The sequence below is a fragment of the Mesoplodon mirus genome, assembly GCF_964341445.2.
Source record: "Mesoplodon mirus genome assembly, chromosome: 18".
In the NCBI taxonomy this organism is placed as follows: Eukaryota; Metazoa; Chordata; class Mammalia; order Artiodactyla; family Ziphiidae; genus Mesoplodon; species Mesoplodon mirus.
The window spans coordinates 24,099,798-24,121,710 of record NC_138994.1 but is presented as its reverse complement, the minus strand read 5'-3'; the positions used below and the strand labels follow the sequence as shown (position 1 = coordinate 24,121,710).

Below are 21,913 nucleotides of genomic sequence, written 5' to 3'. Positions count from 1 at the left end.
ATGTATAATCTGCCTTTAGTCTCATCCATTATATTTTTCAAACATTGTAGTTTTTCTGTAAAACTACAAAAGTTCTCTCTCTAGAATTTCAGTATGAGAAGGTAATTCTCAGCATCATCACAAGCCCTTTTCTCTGTTCTCTGTATTTTTGTCCTGTTGGCTCCTGTTCTCTTCCTTGAATTAACAACAGTCTTTCCCTTTCACAGTTTCTCCATTTATTATCCTTCACGCTGGAATGCTCTTATCCTGTATTTTCTTTTACCCAGTCCTTCTCATCCTTCAGTGAACTGGAACATCACTTTCTTATATCCTAACTCCTAAGTAAGGTTTTTTTTTCTCCCTGTTATACGAACCCTTAATACCCTATATTTCTCCTTTGTTCATTGAATTGAATATTCATTATTAGTGATGTATTAATTCATGGTCTTTTCCCCTGCTAGATTGAAAGTTTCCTTAGCATAGGAACTGGTTGTGATTAGTCCAGTGGTATTTTCTCAACCTCTAGAAGGTGCCTGGCACATAGTGGGTACTTAACACATTAATGGTAAATGAATTAATGAATACCACATGGTAGCAGATTAGCAGACGACTGAACTTATTATTACACAAATGTAAGATCATCACTGAAGTCTTTGGAAGAGTTTAGAATGAGGTGGGAAGAAATGGTCAGTGAAATATGGATATATGTTTATAAATAGATCGTTATCTTGAAACCAACATAAATCCAGGTAACATACTTTTATGTACTTATCAATAGAGTGTTTTATAATCAGTAAAAATTGTTCTATATTTTATTATATCTCAAAGAAAACTTTAATCCTATCTTTAGAAATTTTTTGCCCCTACCATTGTCATCTTCCTCTTGAAAGAAAAATCTTCTGATGGAGATTTGCTTTTTTCATGGGAAGTACGATGGTAAGGAGGAAAATAAAAGATAATTTATAAATATTAAATACAAATATGTATTTTACAAATACATACACATTTCACATACATATAGTTAACATAGTATATATACATATATATAAAATACCTTTTAAACATTCTTACTGATGATCTTACCAAAATGACATGCACTCTATGAAGCTTTTTACTCTATACCACAATGAACTCCTCTGGTCTTGTTCATAGTATTGTGTTCATATCATTGTGTAGTTTTTATCACATTGAAAACAGTATAGAATCTATCTTTCTTCCATATTGAAAGCTGGGACAGTGTCTTGATTATTTTTGTATTTCTAGCACCAAACTCAGATCCTGGCCTACAGGTGTTAAGTAAATGCTTGATGAACATTTTAGCTTTCAAATGTTCTAAAAGTGATTTGATGTGCAAATATTAATGTTATGTAGGAATAAGTTATAGTAAGGACCTAGTTGTAACTTCAGTTAATTAACTAAATCAGTGATTTCATTAAATATATATATTATATATATGTATGTTCATACAGATTTAAAGAAATAAAACAACTTTGACTCTGAAGTCAGATGGGCTGGTTTAACTTCTCATTCTGTCATTTACTACATAAACCTGAGTAAATCACTTAGCTCTTCTAAATTTCATTGTTTTCATTTGTGAAAAAAAAAATAATTTTTATAGTTATAATAATGAAATGAAATAATATATGAACTTCTCTAAACTGTAGTACGCATAGAAATCACTCAATGTTTACTCTTTTTCACCATTTGCAAGGACATTAAAAATTATGGTTACACTATAAACATCACAGTTTGTAGCAGCATCATTCAGTAAAAGTACTAGAAAATATCTATTGTGACTTTAAAATATATTTCACATAATTTAGAAATCATATATGAAAAGCAGAAAAACTTCTCTCAGTGATAAATATTACATTTATATTTGGTAAATAAAGAAAAAAATTGCCTACTTAAAATTTGATCTACTTGTGCACAGTGATGAATGTAAGTGAGAATATTTTCCAGCTACTTTGAAATATTGAACTGCCCAGGGACAAGGCATGAATGATGTTTTGAAGGAAATAAATATTTCAGCTTCACATTTCAGCCTTTCTTCTTTATTCCTTTGATCTGGCTTTGGTTTACTTACCATTCTGCTTGAATGACTTCACGCTGCCTTTTTCCTCTCCATAGTAACAAGAAGTGGTCTGCACCGATTTCAAAATATTTAGGCCTTGTCATTTCATGGGATGAACATGTATTTCTTTATTATTTACTGATATATTACTGCCTGTAAAGTAGGATGAATTGGTGGGTACATATGTAGCTTTGCAAGTATGATGTATAATTTATATATGGAACTTTTAATCAGTACTTTTTTAAATATAGGAAACATAAAAGGAAACATTAGATTTGGCATTTATATTGAAGTTTAAAGTGTTTAAAGGAATTTTTCTTCTCTGTACACTGAAGCCATTTTGTCTTTAAGGATCATTGTCTCAGGGTTTTATTTCACCGTAAAACTTTGAATCGCTTTTTTATTTGCTGAGGTAGAGTTCTTTTAACTTATTAATAGACCCATATTATAGGCAGACCTTAGTTTAGCACAAAATTCTTATGTAAAGCTTTAAACTATTTAAATATTTCATTACATTTACCTATATTTATTTATTTTTCACTTTATACACAAATCTTTTGATCTTCTGACATTGGTTTTCTTATATAGACTCTCACTGCCCCTTTCCCTTTTTTGTATTCCTGTAGTAGTTACAATTTGTCACAAAATATCCATAATATTACCCTACCATTTGATTTTGGCTTGCATTTTTCTCTTTCCCTGATCAGACTGTAGTTTCTCCAATATAAGAACCATTTCTTACACTTTGTCTAAGTTTTCTGCAGTGTTTCACTGAGTAGCTCTTAGAATTTGCTGCCAGGACCCTTGCCTCAGCTCCTGGGACATGACTAAGTTGGCTGAGAATGTTGACCAGGAGGTTGATGCCAGGATCAGTTCTTTTGAATCATGATTCAAATCCAGGTGACCTCAAAGGATTTATGGACCTCCTAGCTGAAGTCCATGTCTTCTTAAGAGATTTTTGGATAGTGGAAGAAGATTCCTCATTCTTATTCATAACTATCATGCTTTAACCAAATACGGTTCTTCAAGACTGGAGTTTGACCCTGGGGCCATACTTACTGGCCCAGTGGTTCTCAATCAGGCATGATTTTGCTACTCTAGGGGACATTTGACATGTCTGTAGGCATTTTGGGGTTGTCAGAATTGGGGAAGGGATATTGTCACTGGTACCTAGAGAGGAGAGGCCAGGGGTGTTGCTAAGCATGTCACAGTGCACAGGACGTGTCCCCACAGCAAAGAATTATCTGGCCTGAAATGTCAACATTTTTGTTCTCTTCCCTGGTTTTGTTCTGGTTCCATCTAGATCAGCGGTCCCCAACCTTTTTGGCACCGGGGACTGGCTTCATGGAAGGCATTTTTTCCATGGACCGAGGGGGGGATGGTTCAGGTGGTTATGCAAGCGATGGGGAGCAATGGGGCGCGGCAGATGAAGCTTTGCTCACTTGCCTGCTGCTCACCTCCTACTGTGCGGCCCAGTTCCCAATAGGCCATGGACCAGTACCAGTCTGTGGCCCGGGGGTTGGGGATCCCTGATCTAGATGATATACACTTATCAAAGAAATATTGAATAATTCCATATAAGTAATATGCTAAAGGTATGTGATATAAATAAGGGGAAGACACTGCTCTGTCCTCACACTCTCCATTCCCTGGTCTCAAAGAGATCTGATTATCCTGAAAAAGATAAATATATAAATTAACAGCTATAATAGTGTATATAAAGTGCCATAGTAGTAGTATATAAAAGGCACTGACAAGGATGAAAGAAGCAGCTAGCAGCTCTATCTGAAGAGCTGACATTTGAGCCCCTAAAGAATGAATAGTAATCTGCCCATCAAAACAACCAAGAAGGGAGCTTCCAGTTCATTTGATGGCCGAGAAAGCTCCAAGCATACTGATCCTCTCACAAACATAAACTCTGTACAAGGTATAAAATACCACTACCTGAAGACCCTGGAGAATGAACAGGCACAAAGAGATAGTGGAAAGCAGTACACACTTGGAAGAAGTAAAGGTGAGCTTCCCATTTTTGTAACGTTTATCTGGCTTCATTTGATGCCATGTGGGACGGCTAGAATGTGGGTAGATGACTTGTCCTCTCAGTGCTTGAAGAACCTGATGAAAGAAGGGATGGTTATAACCACTGGTAAACTAAGATGGAGAGACACCCAGGAAATAAGGGAGCCAGAGAAGGGAGCCCAAATTCTTCATGTGATCTCGGTGCATATTTGTGACTGACCCCTGAAACTCCAAATAGCCCAAGTAAGCTAAAAGAGCTGAATTTATATATGAGCTTCTGGGGAGACAGAATTTATAGTTTGAATTCAGCCAAGTTAACTGCCTGCTATAAACAAATAATTAAAATTACCAATCAATACTATTCAGAGGAAAAAAAACAGAATCTAGACTCTTTACTATATATCATTCCTAAAGATATAAGCGAAAATTACTTGACATTTGAAGAATAAGGATAACACGTGACCTACTTATTTTCAGTTAGGATAACATGGCCTTTTTATTCTCAAAGGAAGATGCAGTCAATCAATGGAGACCACCCCAGGATAAATTAGATACTAGAATTAGTGGATAAAAATTTAAAGTAGCTATTATAATTATTTAAAGAACTTTAAGAAAAATTGGTAGTAATGAATGAAAAGCTAGGAAATCTCAATAGAAAAACAGTGGAAAATACATTTGAAATTTAAAATGTAGACTGAATATAACAACAGAATGGAGATTACAAGAAGAACATGAAGATAAATGAATAGAAATTAGTCAATCTGGGGACAACGAAAAAATGTACTAGAAGAAATACGAGCTGCAGAGACTTGCAGGACAATGACAATGTATGAAATATATTTAATTTGAGTCACAGAAGCAGAGTGAAGAGACTAATAGAGCAGAAAAATATTTGAATAACTAATGGCCCCAAATTTTCCAGTTTTCATGAAATACAAAATTATGCTAATTTAAGAAGCTCAATAAGGCCCAAGCAGGGTTAATGGAAACCAGAACAAAACAATAACACTTGTTATTATCTGCCTTTTGATTATAGCCATCTTAGAGGTTGTTTAATGGTACCTCGTTGTGATTTTGATTTGCATTTTCTTTTCTTTTTTTTTTTTGCGGTACACGGGCCTCTCACTGTTGTGGCCTCTCCCGTTGTGGAGCACAGGCTCCAGATGCGCAGGCTCAGCTACCATGGCTCACGGGCCCAGCCGCTCCGCAGCACGTGGGATCTTCCCGGACCGGGGCACGAACCCGTGTCCCCTGCATCGGCAGGCGGACTCTCAACCACTGCGCCACCAGGGAAGCCCAAGATTTGCATTTTCTTAACAGTGATATTGAGTGTCCTTCCATGTGCCTATTGGCTAATTGTATATCTTCTTTGGAGAAGTATCTATTTGGATTCTTCACCTATTTTTATTTATCTTCTTTTTATTATTATTTTTAATTGAAGTATGTTGTGTTAGTTTCTGGTGTAAAGCAAAGTGACTCAGATGTATATATATGTGTGTGTGTGTATATGTATATACTCTTTTTCATATTTTTTTCCATTATGGTTTACTATAGGATATTGAGTATAGTTCCCTGTTTTATACAGTAGGACCTGGTTGTTTATCTATTTTAGATATAGTAGTTCATATCTGCTAGTCCCAAACTCCTAATTTATTCCCCCGACCCCACCCCCTTTCCCCTTTGTCATTTGGTGACCATAAATTTGTTTTCTAAGTCTGTGAGTCTGTGTCTGTTTTGTAAATAACTTCATTTGTATTTTTTTTTGGACTCCACATGTAAGCAATGTCATATGATATTTGTCTTTCTCTGTCTGACTTGACTTAGTATGATAATCTCCAGGTTCATCCACGTTGCTGCAAATGGTATTATTTCCTTCCTTTTATGGCTGAATAATATTCTATTGTGTATATATATATATATATATATATATATATATATATATATATATACCACATCTTCTTTGTCCATTCATTTGTCGATAGACACTTAGGTTGCTTTCTTGTCTTGGCTGTTGTGAATAGTGCTGCTATGAACATTGGGGTGCTTGTATCTTTTCAAATTAGTTTTCTTCTGATACATGCCTGGGAGTGGGATTGCTGGATGATATGGTAGCTCTATTTTTAGTTTTTTATATAAATTTATTTATTTATTTATTTATTTATTTATTTATTTATTTATTTAGGCTGCTTTGGGTCTTCATCACTGTGTGCGGGCTTTCTCTAGTTGTGGCAAGTGGGGGCCACCCTTCGCCGCGGTGCGTGACCTTCCCATTGTGGTGGCCTGTCTTGTTGTGGAGCGTGGGCTCTAGGCACACAGGCTTCAGTAGTTGTGGCTCGCAGGCTCAGCAGTTGTGGCTTGTGGGCTCCAGAGTGCAGGCTCAGCAGTTGCGGCGCATGGGCTTAGTTGCTCCGCGGCATGTGGGATCCTCCCAGACCAGAGCTTGAACCCATGTCCCTTGCATTGGCAGGTGGACTCCAAACCACTGTGCCACCAGAGAAGTCCCCTCTATTTTTAGTTTTTAAAGGAACGTCCACAGTGTTTTCCATAGTGGCTGCACCAACTTACATTCCCACCAACGGTGTAGGAGGGTTCCCTTTTCTCTACACCCTCTCCAGCATTTATTTTTTGTAGATTTTTTGATGCTGGCCATTCTGACCAGTGTGATGTGGTACCTCATTGCAGTTTTGATTTACATTTCTCTAGTAATTAGCGATGTTGAGCATCTTTTCATGTGCTTATTGACCATCTGTATGTCTTCTTTGGAGAAATGTCTATTTAGGTCTTCTGCTTATCTTTTTATTGGGTTGTTTGCTTTTTGTTATTGAGTTGTATGAGCTGTTTGCATATTTTGGAAATTAAGCCCTTGTCAGTCAGTTGTATAGTTTGCAAATATTTTCTCCCAGTATGTAGGTTGTCTTCATTTTGTTTATGGTTTCCTTTGCTATGCAAAAGCTTATGTTTGATTAGGTCCCATTTGTTTATTTTTGCTTTTATTTTTGTTGCCTTGGGAGATTGACCTAAGAAAATACTGATACGATTTATGTCAGAGAATGTTTTGCCTGTGTTCTCTTCTAGGAGTTTTATGGTGTCATGTTTTATATTTAAGTCTTTAAGCCATTTTGACTTTATTTTTGTGTATGGTGTGAGGGTGTGTTCTAACTTCATTGATTTGCATGCAACTGTCCAGCTTTCCCAGCACCACTTGCTGAAGAGACTGTCTTTTCTCTATTATATATTTTTGCCTCCTTTGTCATAGATTAATTGACTGTAGGTATGTGGGTTTATTTCTGGGCTCTCTATTCTGTTCTGTTGATCCATATGTCTGTTTTTGTGCCAGTACCATGCTGTTTTGATGACTGTAGCTTTGTAGTATTGCCTGAAGTCTGGGAGGGTTATTCCCCTAGCTTTGTTCTTTTTCCTCAGTTTTGCTTTGGCAATTCTGTGTCTTTTGTGGTTCCATATAAATTTTAGGATTGTTTGTTCTAGTTCTGTGCAAAATGTCATGGGTAATACGATAGGGATCACACTAAACCTGTAGATTGCTTTCAGTAGTATGGCTATTTTAACAATATTTATTCCACCTGTTTTTAAATTGTGTTCTTTATCTTTTATTATTGATTTATAAGAGTTCTTTATATATTCTTGATACAAGTCTCTTTTCAGATATATGATTTGCAAATATTTTCTTTCATTTTGTGGGTTTTCTTTTCACTTTTTGATAATATCCCTAGCAGGACAAGTTTTTTAACTTGTTGAAGTCTATTTATCTATATTTCATTTTCTTGTTTATGCTTTTGGTGTTATACCTAAGAAGGCTTTGCTTAGGTTAAGGTCACAAAGACTTACTCCTGTGTTTTCTTTCTAAGAGTTTTGTGTTTTTAACTCTTACATTGAGGTCTGTGACCCATCTTGAGTTCGTTTTGTGTGTTATGTAATGAAGGAATTCAACGTCACTCTTTTGCCCGTGGATGTCCAGTTGTCCCAGCACCATTTGTTGTAAAGACTATTTTATTCCCCCATTGAATTGTCTTGGCATCCTTGCTGAAAATCTACTTATTATCAGTGTAAGGGTTTATCTCTGGAATCTTAATCCTATTCTATATATGTCAGTCTTTATCCCGGTAGCACACTGTTTTGATTACCCTAACTTTGTAGTAAGTTTTGAAATCAAGAAATGTGAGTCCTTCAACCTTGTTTTTTTTCAAGATTGGTTTGCCTATTCTGGGTACTTTGCATTTCCATATGAATTTTAGGATCAACTTGTCAGTATCAGCAAAATGCCATCTGGGATTTTGACAGGGATTGTGTTGAATCTGTTCATCAATTTGAAGAATATTGTCATTTTTTTGATATTAAGACCACTGTTAATTTCCAATTTTACTGGTATTCCTTTCTAACTCTTGAAGTATCTAAATGTTTAGATGTGTCCACAGTGTTTATCGTTTTAAAGAAGAATTTAGCAGAGAGCATTAGTCTTTGCAGTCACGTGAAGAAGAGGCATAGGAAGTCTATTTATTTATCATGCTTAGTGAAGGTATTATTTTTAGTGCCTTTAAAGGCATAGTTGTATCTTAATGTTTTTGACTGACTCACTTTAATCAACTTAAGTACCAATAGCAGCCATGAATATAGATGATATAGCTGCTTGAAAGTCTTGTCTTCCAGCCCAGCTGGAAAGGGAGTGGAGACTCTTCTAGCTGTTTTTCAGACGTGTTTGAAGTTTTTTGTTTTGTTTTGTTTTTCTTGGAGTTTCCAGTGGAGATGCCAAGCTGGCAGCAAATGAAGTCTACTGTAACGTGAAGCCTTGTAAATATGTGTTGGATCCCTGCCATCATTATCAAAAGTGCTGGTGCAGAAATGTGCAAAGGGAAGATTTTCAAATTAAGGTTGGCCTGTACATATAAATGTTAGCTTTTCAAGCTCAAGAAATACTAAATTGTAGTCCATTAGTCTCCTGCATTTTATTGCGTGTTTGGAATAATCATGTACTTCAGAACATCCTTTAATCTGAACTGGCTTGTGGTTGTAGAAGAATGCAGCTTCTTTTGTTCTTTATGCTTTATATACTCAGACGAGGAATATTTACTGCATTTTATAAATAAATCAGAGTTAAAAAGCAGATTTTCTTCCCACCTTTTTATTCTCATGGAAGCCCAGCTTTAAGGCCTTTCAGTGATACATGTATACTCGGTCCCGCAACTAGTTCCACGGAAAAAAATAATCTTCAAAGTCACTTTTTTTTGCTTCTTACAGGACACGTTATTTGGAATCATGGTAAAAGGAAGTACTGTTCTTACATTAGTGGGGAGCAGACCCTTCTCTTTTTCAAGTGCTGAAAATTTCCACTTCTATTTCATTACTTTGATAGAAATTAAAATGGGTCCCTCATTAAAATGAATATCATCTCTTTATTTAAAATAAGACGTATTTTATTTATATTAAGACAGAAGATTTCTAAATATTAGTGGAGCTCAATGTATTTTCACAGTTTAACTGGATAGAAACATTGATACATTGGGTGGTGCCTTCACCACTCTTTGGTATTTAGCTTTACCACTAAATTAGCTTTGTAGGTGTGGTGGGACTGAAAATGAATTGGAAGGTTTTGGTCATTTCCTTGTGTCTGCTATTTAATATAAAACAATATTTGCTATTTGTAAATCAGGCTAGAAATGATCAGTCAAAAGCAATGTGCCTCATTGCACTAGGTTATATTTTAACAAACAGTATTTTTAATATGGTCTCAGTATATAGCTGATCATGGGTAAAGCTTATGACTTTGATTTATGTAGTCATAAGTCAATTATAAAGTAAATGAACTAAACTTGGTAGGTAAGAGTGAGGTAATATAGAGAAAATATTTGTCCTATTAAATTGAAACTATTTACAGTAACTAAGTAGCTCAGGTGAATTACTGGACAAAAAATGTAAAACAACTGACTTTCAACATTTATAGAAAAAGTTGATATTTCAGCCATACGTCATATATTTTTATAAATTGTGTTAGCAGACTTTTCTCCTGGCTAATTAATGGTATGTAATTTTAAATTATATGATTTATAAATTTTTAAAGTTTTCAAATATTGTCCAATGTACTTTCTTTTCTATTTTTTTTTTTTTTTCTTTGTGATACGCGGGCCTCTCACTGTTGTGGCCTCTCCCATTGCGGAGCACAGGCTCCGGACGCGCAGGCTCAGCAGCCATGGCTCACGGGCCCAGCCGCTCCGCGGCATGTGGGATCTTCCCAGACTGGAGCATGAACCCGTGTCCCCTCAACCACTGCACCACCAGGGGAGCCCTCTTTTCTATTTATAGACAGACTGAGCAAGCAGAGTTAAACCTTTGAAAACCTGTAATCCTAATTGTGGAATCGTCTTCCCAAGTGTGTTTAGGAGGGCCTCAGAAATTAAAGAGCAACATGGGATGAACTAGTCATGAAGTGTGTGGCAGAGAAGTAGCTCTTGCGCCTCCTAACCTCAGCCCCTCGTGGGGACATTCGCATCGACCGCGGGGGCCTTTGCCTCTTCTCCAGCCTCATGGTCCTTTGAATAGAGCATTCTAGGCAACTTCTTCCGGTCAGTTGGGGCCATCGGTCAGAACAGATGTCCCTCAAACATTTGTAACAACTCTCTATCACATTTGCCAACCTATATCTAGGCGGTGGTACCCAACATGGTACCTTTTATAAGGGCACTAATCTCATTTTGGGGAGACACGTTCAGACCATAGCATATGGCATCTGGAAAATCAGAAAAGCAGCACAGCAGAGTGGTCAACAGCAGGAGCTCTAGAAGCAGACAGCCGGGACTTGAGTCCTGCCTTGACTGTTAGTGATGTGTAGCCTTGGAAATGTTCTCTAAGCCCCAGTTTCCTGTTCTGTAAAACTAGGGATATAAAAATAGTCTTATACAAGTTGACTGTGATAATGAAGGAGAGAAGACATAGTAAACTAGTTTGCACAGTGCCTAGTACCTAGGTAGAACTCAATAGAAGTCAGTAGTAACTTTCATGTACTTATAACCTAAAGCCTTTATTTGTTTCTTCTAGCAACATGCAGAGATTTCTCTTCTTTTGTTGGACCCTTTTGACTAATTTTAGTTCAAGGTATAAAGAAACGAGATGGTTATCGGTTCTTTTAGGCAAGTCTGCTTATTAGAGAGCAGCAGAATAATTTCAGGGGGCCACATCGCTCTGTTGCACCTGTCACCCTGCAGGTTAGCTTCTGCCAGATGTGCATGTTAGAGGTATTCTTATGGCACATTGTTTTCTTTTTAATTGAGATATAATTCATATACTATTAAATTCATCCTTTCAAAGTGTACAGTTTAGCAGATCTTAGTATATCCACGAGGATGTGCAACCATCACTACTATCTAATTCCAGAACATTTTCATCACCAACCCCCTCCCAAAACCCCCTGTGCGTGAGCAGTCACTCCCCATCCCCCCTGTCCCATCGGCCCAGGCGACCACTAATCTGCTTCTTCTTTCTCTATGGGTTTACCTATTCTGGATATTTCTCCTAAATAGAATCATACAATATGTGACCTTGTGTCTGGCCTTTTCCCTTTGCACACTGTTTTCGAGGTTTGTCCGTGTTGTAGGGTGCATCAGAGCTTCATTCCTTTTTTGAGGCTGAATGATATTCCATTGCATGGATGGGCACATTTTGCTTATCCATTCATTGGGTGATGGAGGTACCTGGTTGTAAACAGTTTCGTTCTTAGGGAAATCATCAGAAGTAGTTGTGTCCTCATCAGAACACATATTATGGGTTTATATCCTTTTTTTCCTGAGGCAAATCATGTTATTGCCAGTTTTTTAAAGGGAAGTTTTATAGAATTTGGATCAAAAAATGGAAATCTGAATTTTATTTTAGAGAGGGTTAAATTTTGTTCTTTGATCCAAGCCAAGTTCTTTTATTTTATATTTTAACTCTGCGGCTTGTCTGAACTTTTCTAGGGAAAAAGAGGAGCAGCTCACCCGTGTGACTGAGGTTCAGAGGCTGCAGGCACAGCAGGCAGATGCTGCACTGGAGGAGTTCAAGCGGCAGGTAGAGCTGAACTCGGGGAAGGTCTACGCGGAAATGAAAGAGCAGGTGAGAGGCCTCCACACCATCCTTGTAGAGAGCCCTTCTCTCGGGGGGAAGGTACATTCTGATCTCACGTGTGACAGCAACATGTTTACTTGTTCAGAATTAGCGCAACAGCTGGATCAGGAATTCAGGTGAGAACGAGGTCCTAGGCCTGGCGCGGGAGGACATGCACCACCGCCAGGGCCTCAAAGGAAGGGGAGGCTCCTCGCGGCCAAGAACAAGAGCCCAGGGGGAGCCGACTCAGCCCGCAGACCCTCTGCTCCCTACAGGGCGTGTGAAGGGCAGGGCTGACTCTGTGCCCGTCCTGGGTCGCTGGGTGGGCTCCGGTCGGCAGCTCCTTGGTGACAGTGAGTGGAGAGAGCGGGGTGGACCGGGAAAGGAGTCCTCCTTCCTCCTTCAGGATTGCCTTGATTCACCCTCAGAGCAGTGCCAGAATGACAATTTCAAAGTCCTGTCGACAAGTGTGGTCACGGCCAGAATGTGTCAGGCTTTGGAAGCATGGGTCAGTTGACAGGCAAAATCCCAGGATCAGTCATTTTCTCCAGAGCAAGGCTTCAAGTTATCCTTGTCTGTGTTTGTTCATGTGCCGTAAACCGTGTTGTATTGATCAGTTACAGCAAATTGTTTTCAAGTGGCAGTTCAGGAAGACATAGGCTGTCTCCAGTTCTTATACAAGTGGTATGTTTTACAGTTTTGAGAAAAATTTATAAAAGAATACAGGGAACAAACACCTAGGTACCCATCAGGAAGAATCAACAATTGTCAACACTGTTTATTTAAACTAAAATGTTACAGATGTAGTTTTAGTTTGCTTTACTATTAATGTCTAATCACATTACTCTCTCCTCTCCTAAGAAAAACCACTATAATTAATTTAGTGTTTATTATTTCATACTTTCATATGCATATGTAATGTCCATATGTATATATGCATGTATTATATATGCATATATTTTACATATACATATATATAGTTTTTATGCTTCCATTTAAAAAGAGATAAGAACTACAGATTTTGTGTATTAGTCTTATTTGCTCTTCTACATTGAATTTTATATATCTGTGCCCTATCTGTGTTGACTTAGTGCCATCCTTTTAACACTGAATGTATTTTATTGTATGAATATATGCTATTTTATTCATCAGCTCCCCTATTCAAGGGTATTTAGTTCATTTTCAAGTTTTCTTGATTATAAAGAGTGTTTCAATACTTGCTTGTGATTTCATTTTTAGCTGGGGTTATCCTCCTCAGGAGTCCTGAGCACACACTGGTGGTAGAAACATCTCTATAGAAGGTTTTATGGCAGAGCCCCGTGGGGTTTACGAGTTTGGAACTGTGCTTTCTTGTTATTTTCTTGATTCAGGTTGTGAGGATCTGGGTCCTGGGAGCAGGGTCTGAGACCGCCCCCCCTTCTGTCTGTTTTCCCACTCAGTGCCTTGGGCAAAAGCTAGATTCCTGCTGAGAGTTTCTGGGTTGGAAGGTGGGGACTTTCAGTCCCTGCTACACGGATGTGCATCTCTTCCCAGCTCCCTGCTATGATCAGAGCCCAGATCCAAGAAAGTATATATGGTCCAAATGTGCAGTGGAGCTGCGCAGGAAACTCTTTGATCAGCTTAACATTTAAAGGAATACAGAAAATATTGAAGGAGGGGCCCTGGCAAGAAGTTTTAAGTATACAGCGAAGAAGGCTAAAAAGGGGACTCTTGAAAGTGCTCAGGCTAACAGTACAACTTTCTGACAAAAGCTGAGACTATGACAGGCACCTTTGGCTCAATAAATGCACCTTTTGGGGCTGGTGATGTAATATCAACAGATTACCCAGAATTCATGGCTAAGGAGAAAAACAAGCAAACAACATGGGGCTTGTGAAAACATTTTGTAGAACAAGAAAAAGGCGTTTGTATTCAGCAGTCACAGAATAAAAGCGTATTTCCAAAAACAAGTTTACTGTAAACTTCAGGAAAAAAAAAAAAACTCAGAAAAGTAGTACCTTTAATAAGAAGACATGATCTGTATGAAAGAGGCCACATATATTAAGTAAAATTAATGTAATTAAACCTGGATACATTCTGGGAAGAGTGTTTAACCTCAAGAATAAAATGAAAATCCACCAAGTTTCTAGGTGTAGGATGCAACCGGCAAAGAAATTAGAGAAATAATGGAGTAATGCTTTAGAGTTCTGAAGGAGAAAGGCAGTGACCCAACTGCATGCACAACCAAGGAGTTTTTCACTTGCAAAATAAATAGAAAAACATTTTCTTACTAAGAGCTCACATAATGTATACTGATTATTCCTTTTGTGGAAAAATTATATCAATTCAGAGATGAGGCAGAAGACATCCCACACATGAGGAAAATATCATACTGAAGGATGAGTAGAGAACAATGGAATCCAACAAAATAAAAACAAATTTAACTAATCACTACAAATCTAGTTATAAGATAGAATGCTAATGTTTACCGATTCTTGAAGCAGAAGGTACAGAATATAGAAAATACAAATGTGATAACAACAACTTAAATCTAAATCCTTAGGTTATGTTAATAAAGTTCAAGAAGCAGATGGATAGGGAGAGAGGGAAGTACAGTAACTAACACTCTGCCATGAAAAGGTGAGATTTAAAGGATTCTTAAAGTTAGGGAAATGTAGGTTAAAATATTTTTTAAATGCATAAACATAAGCATTAATAAAATTAACAAGATTTTACATTCTCATCAAAATCTTGAGAAGATAACAGCAAAACTCAAGGTATTGCCAAAGGAACAGAAGTAGAAACAGAACAAAATGTCCAAAATAAGACAGAGTATATAATTGTAGTAATACATTTTAATAGGTTAAAAAAAGGTATTGATTAGCTGACATAAATCTGTGTATATGCTGTTTATAATAAAGACACAACTAAAAGTCACACAAAAGTTATATGTGGAAAATATATTTTATCACTTGTATTCAGAATAAAAGAAAGAGTGTAATACTATCATATAAATTAACATCAATGCAAGTCAATAAGCTGGACAAAGGAATATATTTTTGCACAAGAAAGCCAAGAATCCTTATGAAAAGGGTGTTAGGAATATATGAAAAAATTTACATAAATAGTCATGGGGTGCTTTAGTAAATTTTTCTCCATATTTGACTGCTCAGGGGGGCAAAACCTAAACAAATAGGAGATCTAAATAGCAGTTTATAAAACAGCTATATTTCTACTTTCTACGCTTTAAGTATGACATATTAAATTCCTACTCCCATGGAGCAGTTACAAAACTCAGTAGACCATAAAGAAACACTCAATATATATCTGAAACTTGACATGACAGAGAGCACGTATCTTTTACCACAATGCTTAGTAAAACCAGAAATTAAATTTCAATTAAAATTGCTACATTGGACTTCACCAAAATTAAAACCTTTTGTTCTTTGAAAGACACCATTAAAAAACAACAAAAGGAAGTAAGGCAAGCCAGAGAATGGGAGAAAAGATTCACAAATATTTCCAAGAACTTGTATCTAAAATATAAAAGCAATCCTACAACTCAATAATAAGAAGACAAACAACCCAGCTAAAAATAGGTGAAATATTTGGACACCTCGCAGAAGACTAATAAGCACATAAAAAGATGTTCGATATCATCATTCGTCAGGGAAATGCAAATTGAAACCAAAATGAAATGCCACTGCATGCTCACTGGAATGGCTAGAACTGTGAAGACTCCTTGGCAGTGCCAAATGTCGGTGCAGGGCCAGGGTGTGGCCACATGGGGCTCTTCTCCACTGCTGGTGGGAAAACTGCCGAGTTCTTAACCGCTAAAACATCCACCGCCATATGCCAGCCATTCCATTCCTGTGTGTTTAACCAAGAGAAATGAAGCCAGATCCAGACAAAGCCTTGTATACAAAAGTTGCCAGCAGCTTTATTCACAAGAGCCTAAAACTTGAGCAACCTGAATGTTCCTCAGAAGTTGAAAGGACAATCAAAATGCAGTATAGACGATGGAATACTACTCAGGAATAAATAGGAACGAACTACTGATACCCTCAACAAAGGATGTGTCTCAAAGTCCTGCTGAATGAAAGGAGCTAAAAACAAAAGAGAACATAACTGAATATTGTGTACTCTCTGAATGATGTTAGAATTCCCTAGATAATGTCAAGTTGTTGGTTTTAGTGGATTATCAACCCAGTTTGTTTCAGAGCAAAAGTCCTGTCTCATTTTCTATGGGTGGGTTCCAGTTTCAGTTAAGTTTCCAAGCCTTTGCTCTGCAGGGTTCGGTCTGTTTGTATTGTGCCACTCAGGAGTGAGTCTAGACTTGGGTGGTGATTTAAATCACTCCACCCAGTAACCCCAGGCACTCATGGAACATTCCCCAGGGTAGACCATATGTTTGGCCACTAAACAATTCTCAACAAATTTTAAAATGACTAAAATCATACAAAATGTGTTCTTTGACCCCAATGGTAATAAATTAGAACTAAACAATAATAAGAAATCTGGGAAATCCCCACATATTTGGAAATTAAATAACATACATGAATAACTCATGGATCAAAGAAGATATTACAAGGAAAATAAAATATTTTGAACTGAATTAAAATAAAAATATGGTATATTAAAATTTATGGAATGCAGCTAATGCAGTACCTAGAGAAAAGTTTGTATCTTTAAACATCTAACTCCAAAAGGAAAGTTCTCAAATCAGTAACCTAAACTTCATCTTAAGAAACCAGAAAAAGAAAAGCAAGCTTCTGCTCAAGGAAGCAGAAGAAAGGAAATAATAGATAATTTTATATACATGCAGAAAGCAAAGAAAACATTAAAACAGAGAAAACCAAGAAGAGATAGAAAGTCCAAATTGTCTTATAATAGATAATGATATTCAATTAGCAATTAGAAATCTTTTCACAAGGAAAAGCCCAGGACCAGATCGCTTCACTGGTGAATTCCATCAAATATTAAAGAAAAAAAAAACTTTAGTTCTTTGAAAACTCTTTCAGAAAATTGAGGAGGAAGGCACACTTAATCAGTTCATTCTCTAAGGCCAGTAGGACTCTAATATCAAAGCCAAAGATGCTGCAAAACTAGAGTAGTATCTGTCATCACTGTAGACACAAAAACCCTTAATGGTATTTTAGTAAACTGAATCTGGAAACTTATAAAAATGATTATTCACCAGGACCAAGTAGGATTTATCCCAGGAATCCAAGGTTCTTTTAGCATTCAAAAATCAATTAATATCATACAGCATATTAATAGAATAAAAGACAAAACCACACGATCGTCCCAACAAAGGCAGAAAAAGCATTTGAAAAAGTTCAACATCATTTATGATTTTTAAAAAATTCTTGGCAAGTTAGGACTAGAAGCAAATGTACTCACCCTAATAAGGTACATCTATGAGAACCCTAAGCAAATATGCTTAATGTTGAAAGACTTAATGCTCTTCCTCCTAGGAACAGGGAAAAGATGTCTGCTTTTGTGACTTCTATTTAACATTGTATTGGAGACTCTAGCCAGTCTCTAACAGGACCAAAAAAAACCCCAAAGAAACACCCCAAACAAACAAACAAAAAAAAACCCAGAAGACATACAGATTGGAAAGGAAGAACTACCAATGTGTTTAGATGACATGATTCTGTATGGTCAAAATCCATAAAAGAAATACTAGAACTAATAAATGATTTAAACAAGTTTGCAGGGTACGAGATCAGCATACAAAATTCAGTCATGCTTCAATATACTAGTAATGAAATACCTGAAAATGAAATTAAGAAAACAATTCAATTTACAAAAGCATCCAAAATAATAAAATATTTACAAGAAAAGTAATGAAACAACGTGAAGACTTAAGCATTGAAAACTTTAAAAGATTGCCGAGAGAAATTTTAAATGATCTAAAGAGAGCATTCTGTGTTCATAGGTTGTAAAACTCAGTATTGTCAAGATGAAAGTTCTCCACAAATTGATGTATAAATTCAGTGGAATTACTATAAAAAATCGCAATACATTTTTGGGGTAAAAATTGACAATAAGAAATGTTTATTTTCACTAGTAAATTTGTTAAAAGTAAGTTAAATTAGCACTGAGCTATTTCCCAACTAACACATAGGTAGAAATCCATGAAGGCCTGTGGACACGGGCAGTGACACACATTTCAGGAGGAAGAGTAAAGATATGTAACCTTTCTGGAGGATTGGTTTAACATTGTGCTTATGATTTACCTGTTCTACTTCTAGGACTTTATTTTTCAGGACTCCAAGGTTTGCAAGATGTCTGTTCAAGGATGTTTATTGTGATGTTATTTATTAATGGTAAAAAATTAGAAACTATACGTCAAAAAAGTTAGAAAGAATGTAAAAGCTGATAATCTTTTTTTGAAAGATAAAAAATGAAGTCTCAGAGTTGTGTGGCAGAACGGAAAGCCCTGGAGAGAATGTGATCTTGGGAACCATTAAATTAAGAACCCTACCCAGCCGCAAAGTGAGACTGCCGTAAAATGAGGCAAGCCAGGGACGAGAGACAGTATCTGTGCAGTTGATCCTGGAACCACCCTTCCAGTTGGTCCACACTTACGTCTGACTGCTCTGCTCTGTGCAGGGTCATTGTCTGTCTTCCTTCACCAGCTCTGCCCACCCCTTTGACTCTCCCATTTCTTGACCTTAAAAGAGTCCATGTGTTCCTACCATGGAGGTGTCACATCACTGTGGACTGGTTAGATGATCCGATGGAGGACCCTCTTTGGTGCACGCCTCTAGGGTCCCCTTCACCCCCAACATAGCCCACACCTGTGTCCTCTCTTTGTCAGCAGTCCTCACTGATCTGTCCAGTGGTGCTAGATTAGACTCAGTGAAAACTGATAGTGATGGCAACTGAGAAGCAGGAAATGTTTTGATTGCTTTCTGTTGGAGAAAAGTTCTTCTGTGGTTTCAGTCATAAATAGTTTTGCCAAGTGAAGCTGAGTTTCTAAAATAAAGTACCTGTGGTGTGAGTATAATAATCAGGAACCCCATTTATAATGGAATTCTTATAGCCAGGCTCATTTGCAAATTGAATAATTCTCACATGGCAAATTTGAACAGACATTAAATAAAATGTGTATGTCAAAACATGATAAATTAGATATCTTCTATTCCAGATTGTCAGTTGATTAAAAAGTGTGGATCTGATATAGCTCAAATTCTAAAAGAAAATCAATCAGCAGATTTAGTATTTGGAGAATCATAATGTTTTCAGATTTTTCCATAGTCCATATTTTCCTTTTTTATTGTTGTTTTGAACTGCTCTTTTCTCTTCTCACTGAAATCTTTTGTGTAAAAGCCAGCAGAGCTTAGGGCATCTTTTTCCATTTGGAAACAGCTGCAGATAGAAGACAACAGGAATTTGAATTAAAAAATAAAAGCTTTGAGTTTGTTTTTGAAAGTGAATTGCTGTTTGAAAAATGAGGCCCATGAGAGAAAATGAAACAGACTTAAACTTTAAAAAAAAATTGCTTCACACTGTTTCTTTCACTTTGAAGAACTTTTTATCTCATTTAAGATTGCTTAAATAACCTAATTTTTACTCCAATGGTGAAATCCATTATATGTGTTAGCTGTCAGCAATTAGTTGTGTAAAATATACATATTTTAATTGCAAAAGTGTATTACTCTGTTAGAATTATTTCTGTATATATGTATATAGTTGTATTTTTTAAAGAAATAGTGTTCTATATTTACCTATTCTCTGTGAAACAAATAAATGAGTGAAAAAGACAGCTATGTTTTTTGAAGTATTGGCAGCAATTATAAAGTGAAACGTTTTCATCTTGAAAACCGACTGAATGAATGTCAGATAACTACTTCCTCCTGGGGCTTCCACTAACCACTTGACTTTTCTATTTAATTTTTCTCCTCTTGAAAATTCATCCTCATTAACTGGTATTTGCTGCTAATATCTGGCTTTAAATTCTGTTCCTTTTTCTTTGCAGCCGTCAGCTACATGATATTAGCTTTATACTTGGAAAACCCAGTGGTTTGCCTTGAAAACAAAATTCAGAAACACTGCTGTTGACTAGTGAGGTTGCTTCTGGTTGCTAGTACATTTGAAACTGATTAGCAGTTTCTTACATTCTTAGGGATTATAAGTTTAGCTCATCATCTCATTACTGCTGTTGAATTAATGAAAAAATTCTCAAGGTACAAGGAAGGAAGAATGCCATCTGAATATATTTGTGCCTCTATAAATGTAGATGGATAACAAACAGACTTAGAGAGAGAAAGACCCATCGTACAGACCACTCATCGTGACTTGTACCTTCGTCCTCTTGTCCTTTAAGGGTCATGCTGGCTCATGTAATTTTTTTTTAATTTATTTATTTGTTTTATATTTTAGTTTTGGCTATGTTGGGTCTTCGTTGCTGCGCATGGCCTTTCTCTAGTTGCTGTGAGCGGGGGCTACTCTTCGCTGTGGTGCTCGGGCTTCTCATTGTCGTGGCTTCTCGTGTTATGGAGCACAGGCTCTAGGCACGTGGGCTTCAGTAGTTGTGGCTCGTGGGCTCTAGAGCGCAGGCTCAGTAGTTGTGGTGCACAGGCTTAGTTGCTCCACAGCATGTGGGATCTTCCCGGGTCAGGGATTGAGCCCATGTCCCCTGCACTGGCGGGCGGATTCTTAACCGCTGCACCACCAGGGAAGCCCAGGCTCATGTAATGTTAAATGAGTCTTTTTTAGACCAGCTTTAAGGTAAAGATCCAATATAAATAGAAGTATTTTCTCTCAGTTTTTAAAATTAATTAATTAATTAATTATTTTTGGCTGTGTCGTGTCTTAGTTGCGGCATGCAGGCTCTTACTTTGTGGTGCCCAGGCTTCTCTAGTTGTGGCGTGTGGGATCCAGAGCACTTGGGCTCTGTAGTTTGCAGCATGCGGGCTCTCTAGTAGAGGTGTGCAGACTCAGTACTTGTGGTGCATGGGCTTAGTTGCCCCACGGCATGTGGGACCTTAGTTCCCCTACCAGGGATTGAACCCACATCCCCTGCATTGGAAGGTGGATTCTTTACCGCTGGACCACCAGGGAAGTCCCCTCTTTGAGTTACTTTTTGATGATAATGGAGAAATCTGTCTACCCTTTTAACGTTTGAAATTTTGTCTTTAAATGAGATTAGGTAGCAGAGGTAAAATTCTAGAACTATATTTAAATATTTCAATAGAGCCTATTGTGCTAATTAATCAATTCCAAATGACAACATCCAAAGACTGTGTATAAATATTTGGCTTTGAAAAACAAAATTAAGCAAAAAATCAAACAAATAATTAAAAGAATCTTTAACTCTCATCCTTAAATGCTTAGTAGAGTAGTAAGTGAAACTTTTCCTAATAATATTCGTCAAATCTCTTTTGCAGAAGAAAAATAAGCCAAAAAAAATCTACTGAGAACATTGGACCAGGAAATACATCATTCTTTTTATAATTGGCTGATATGAAGGGTTATTAATTGTGAAAAGAGTAGCATTATTATTTTTTAATATTTCAAACTGTTTTATTGACTTATTGGCCAAGGATTTAACAGACCTGATTTCTTCTTTCATTCATTTATAAAAAATTTATGAATACTTGCTCTATATCAGCCATTGTTGTAGATTCTGGGAATTCAGAGACTATTAAGCCATGTTTGTGGCCTGTGCAATAGACTGATGCGTAGCTGTGTGATTGTAATTGGCGGCGTAACTAGTGGAATTACTAGGTCGTTCGGAGAACTCAGAGGAGGCACATCTAA

The 21,913-nt window shown here is 36.9% G+C and overlaps 1 protein-coding gene across 21 annotated transcripts in view; it reads left to right on the top strand.

The window, feature by feature from the left end:
• Nucleotides 1–21,913, top strand: part of CEP112 (centrosomal protein 112) — a 401,854-nt gene that overhangs the window by 152,232 nt on the left and 227,709 nt on the right. For all 21 annotated transcript variants that reach the window (XM_082604740.1, XM_082604757.1, XM_082604756.1 and 18 more), the window contains one exon: nt 12,034–12,169. In XM_082604740.1, the coding sequence (XP_082460866.1) occupies nt 12,034–12,169 (136 nt within the window). The remainder of the gene's footprint in view (nt 1–12,033; nt 12,170–21,913) is intronic.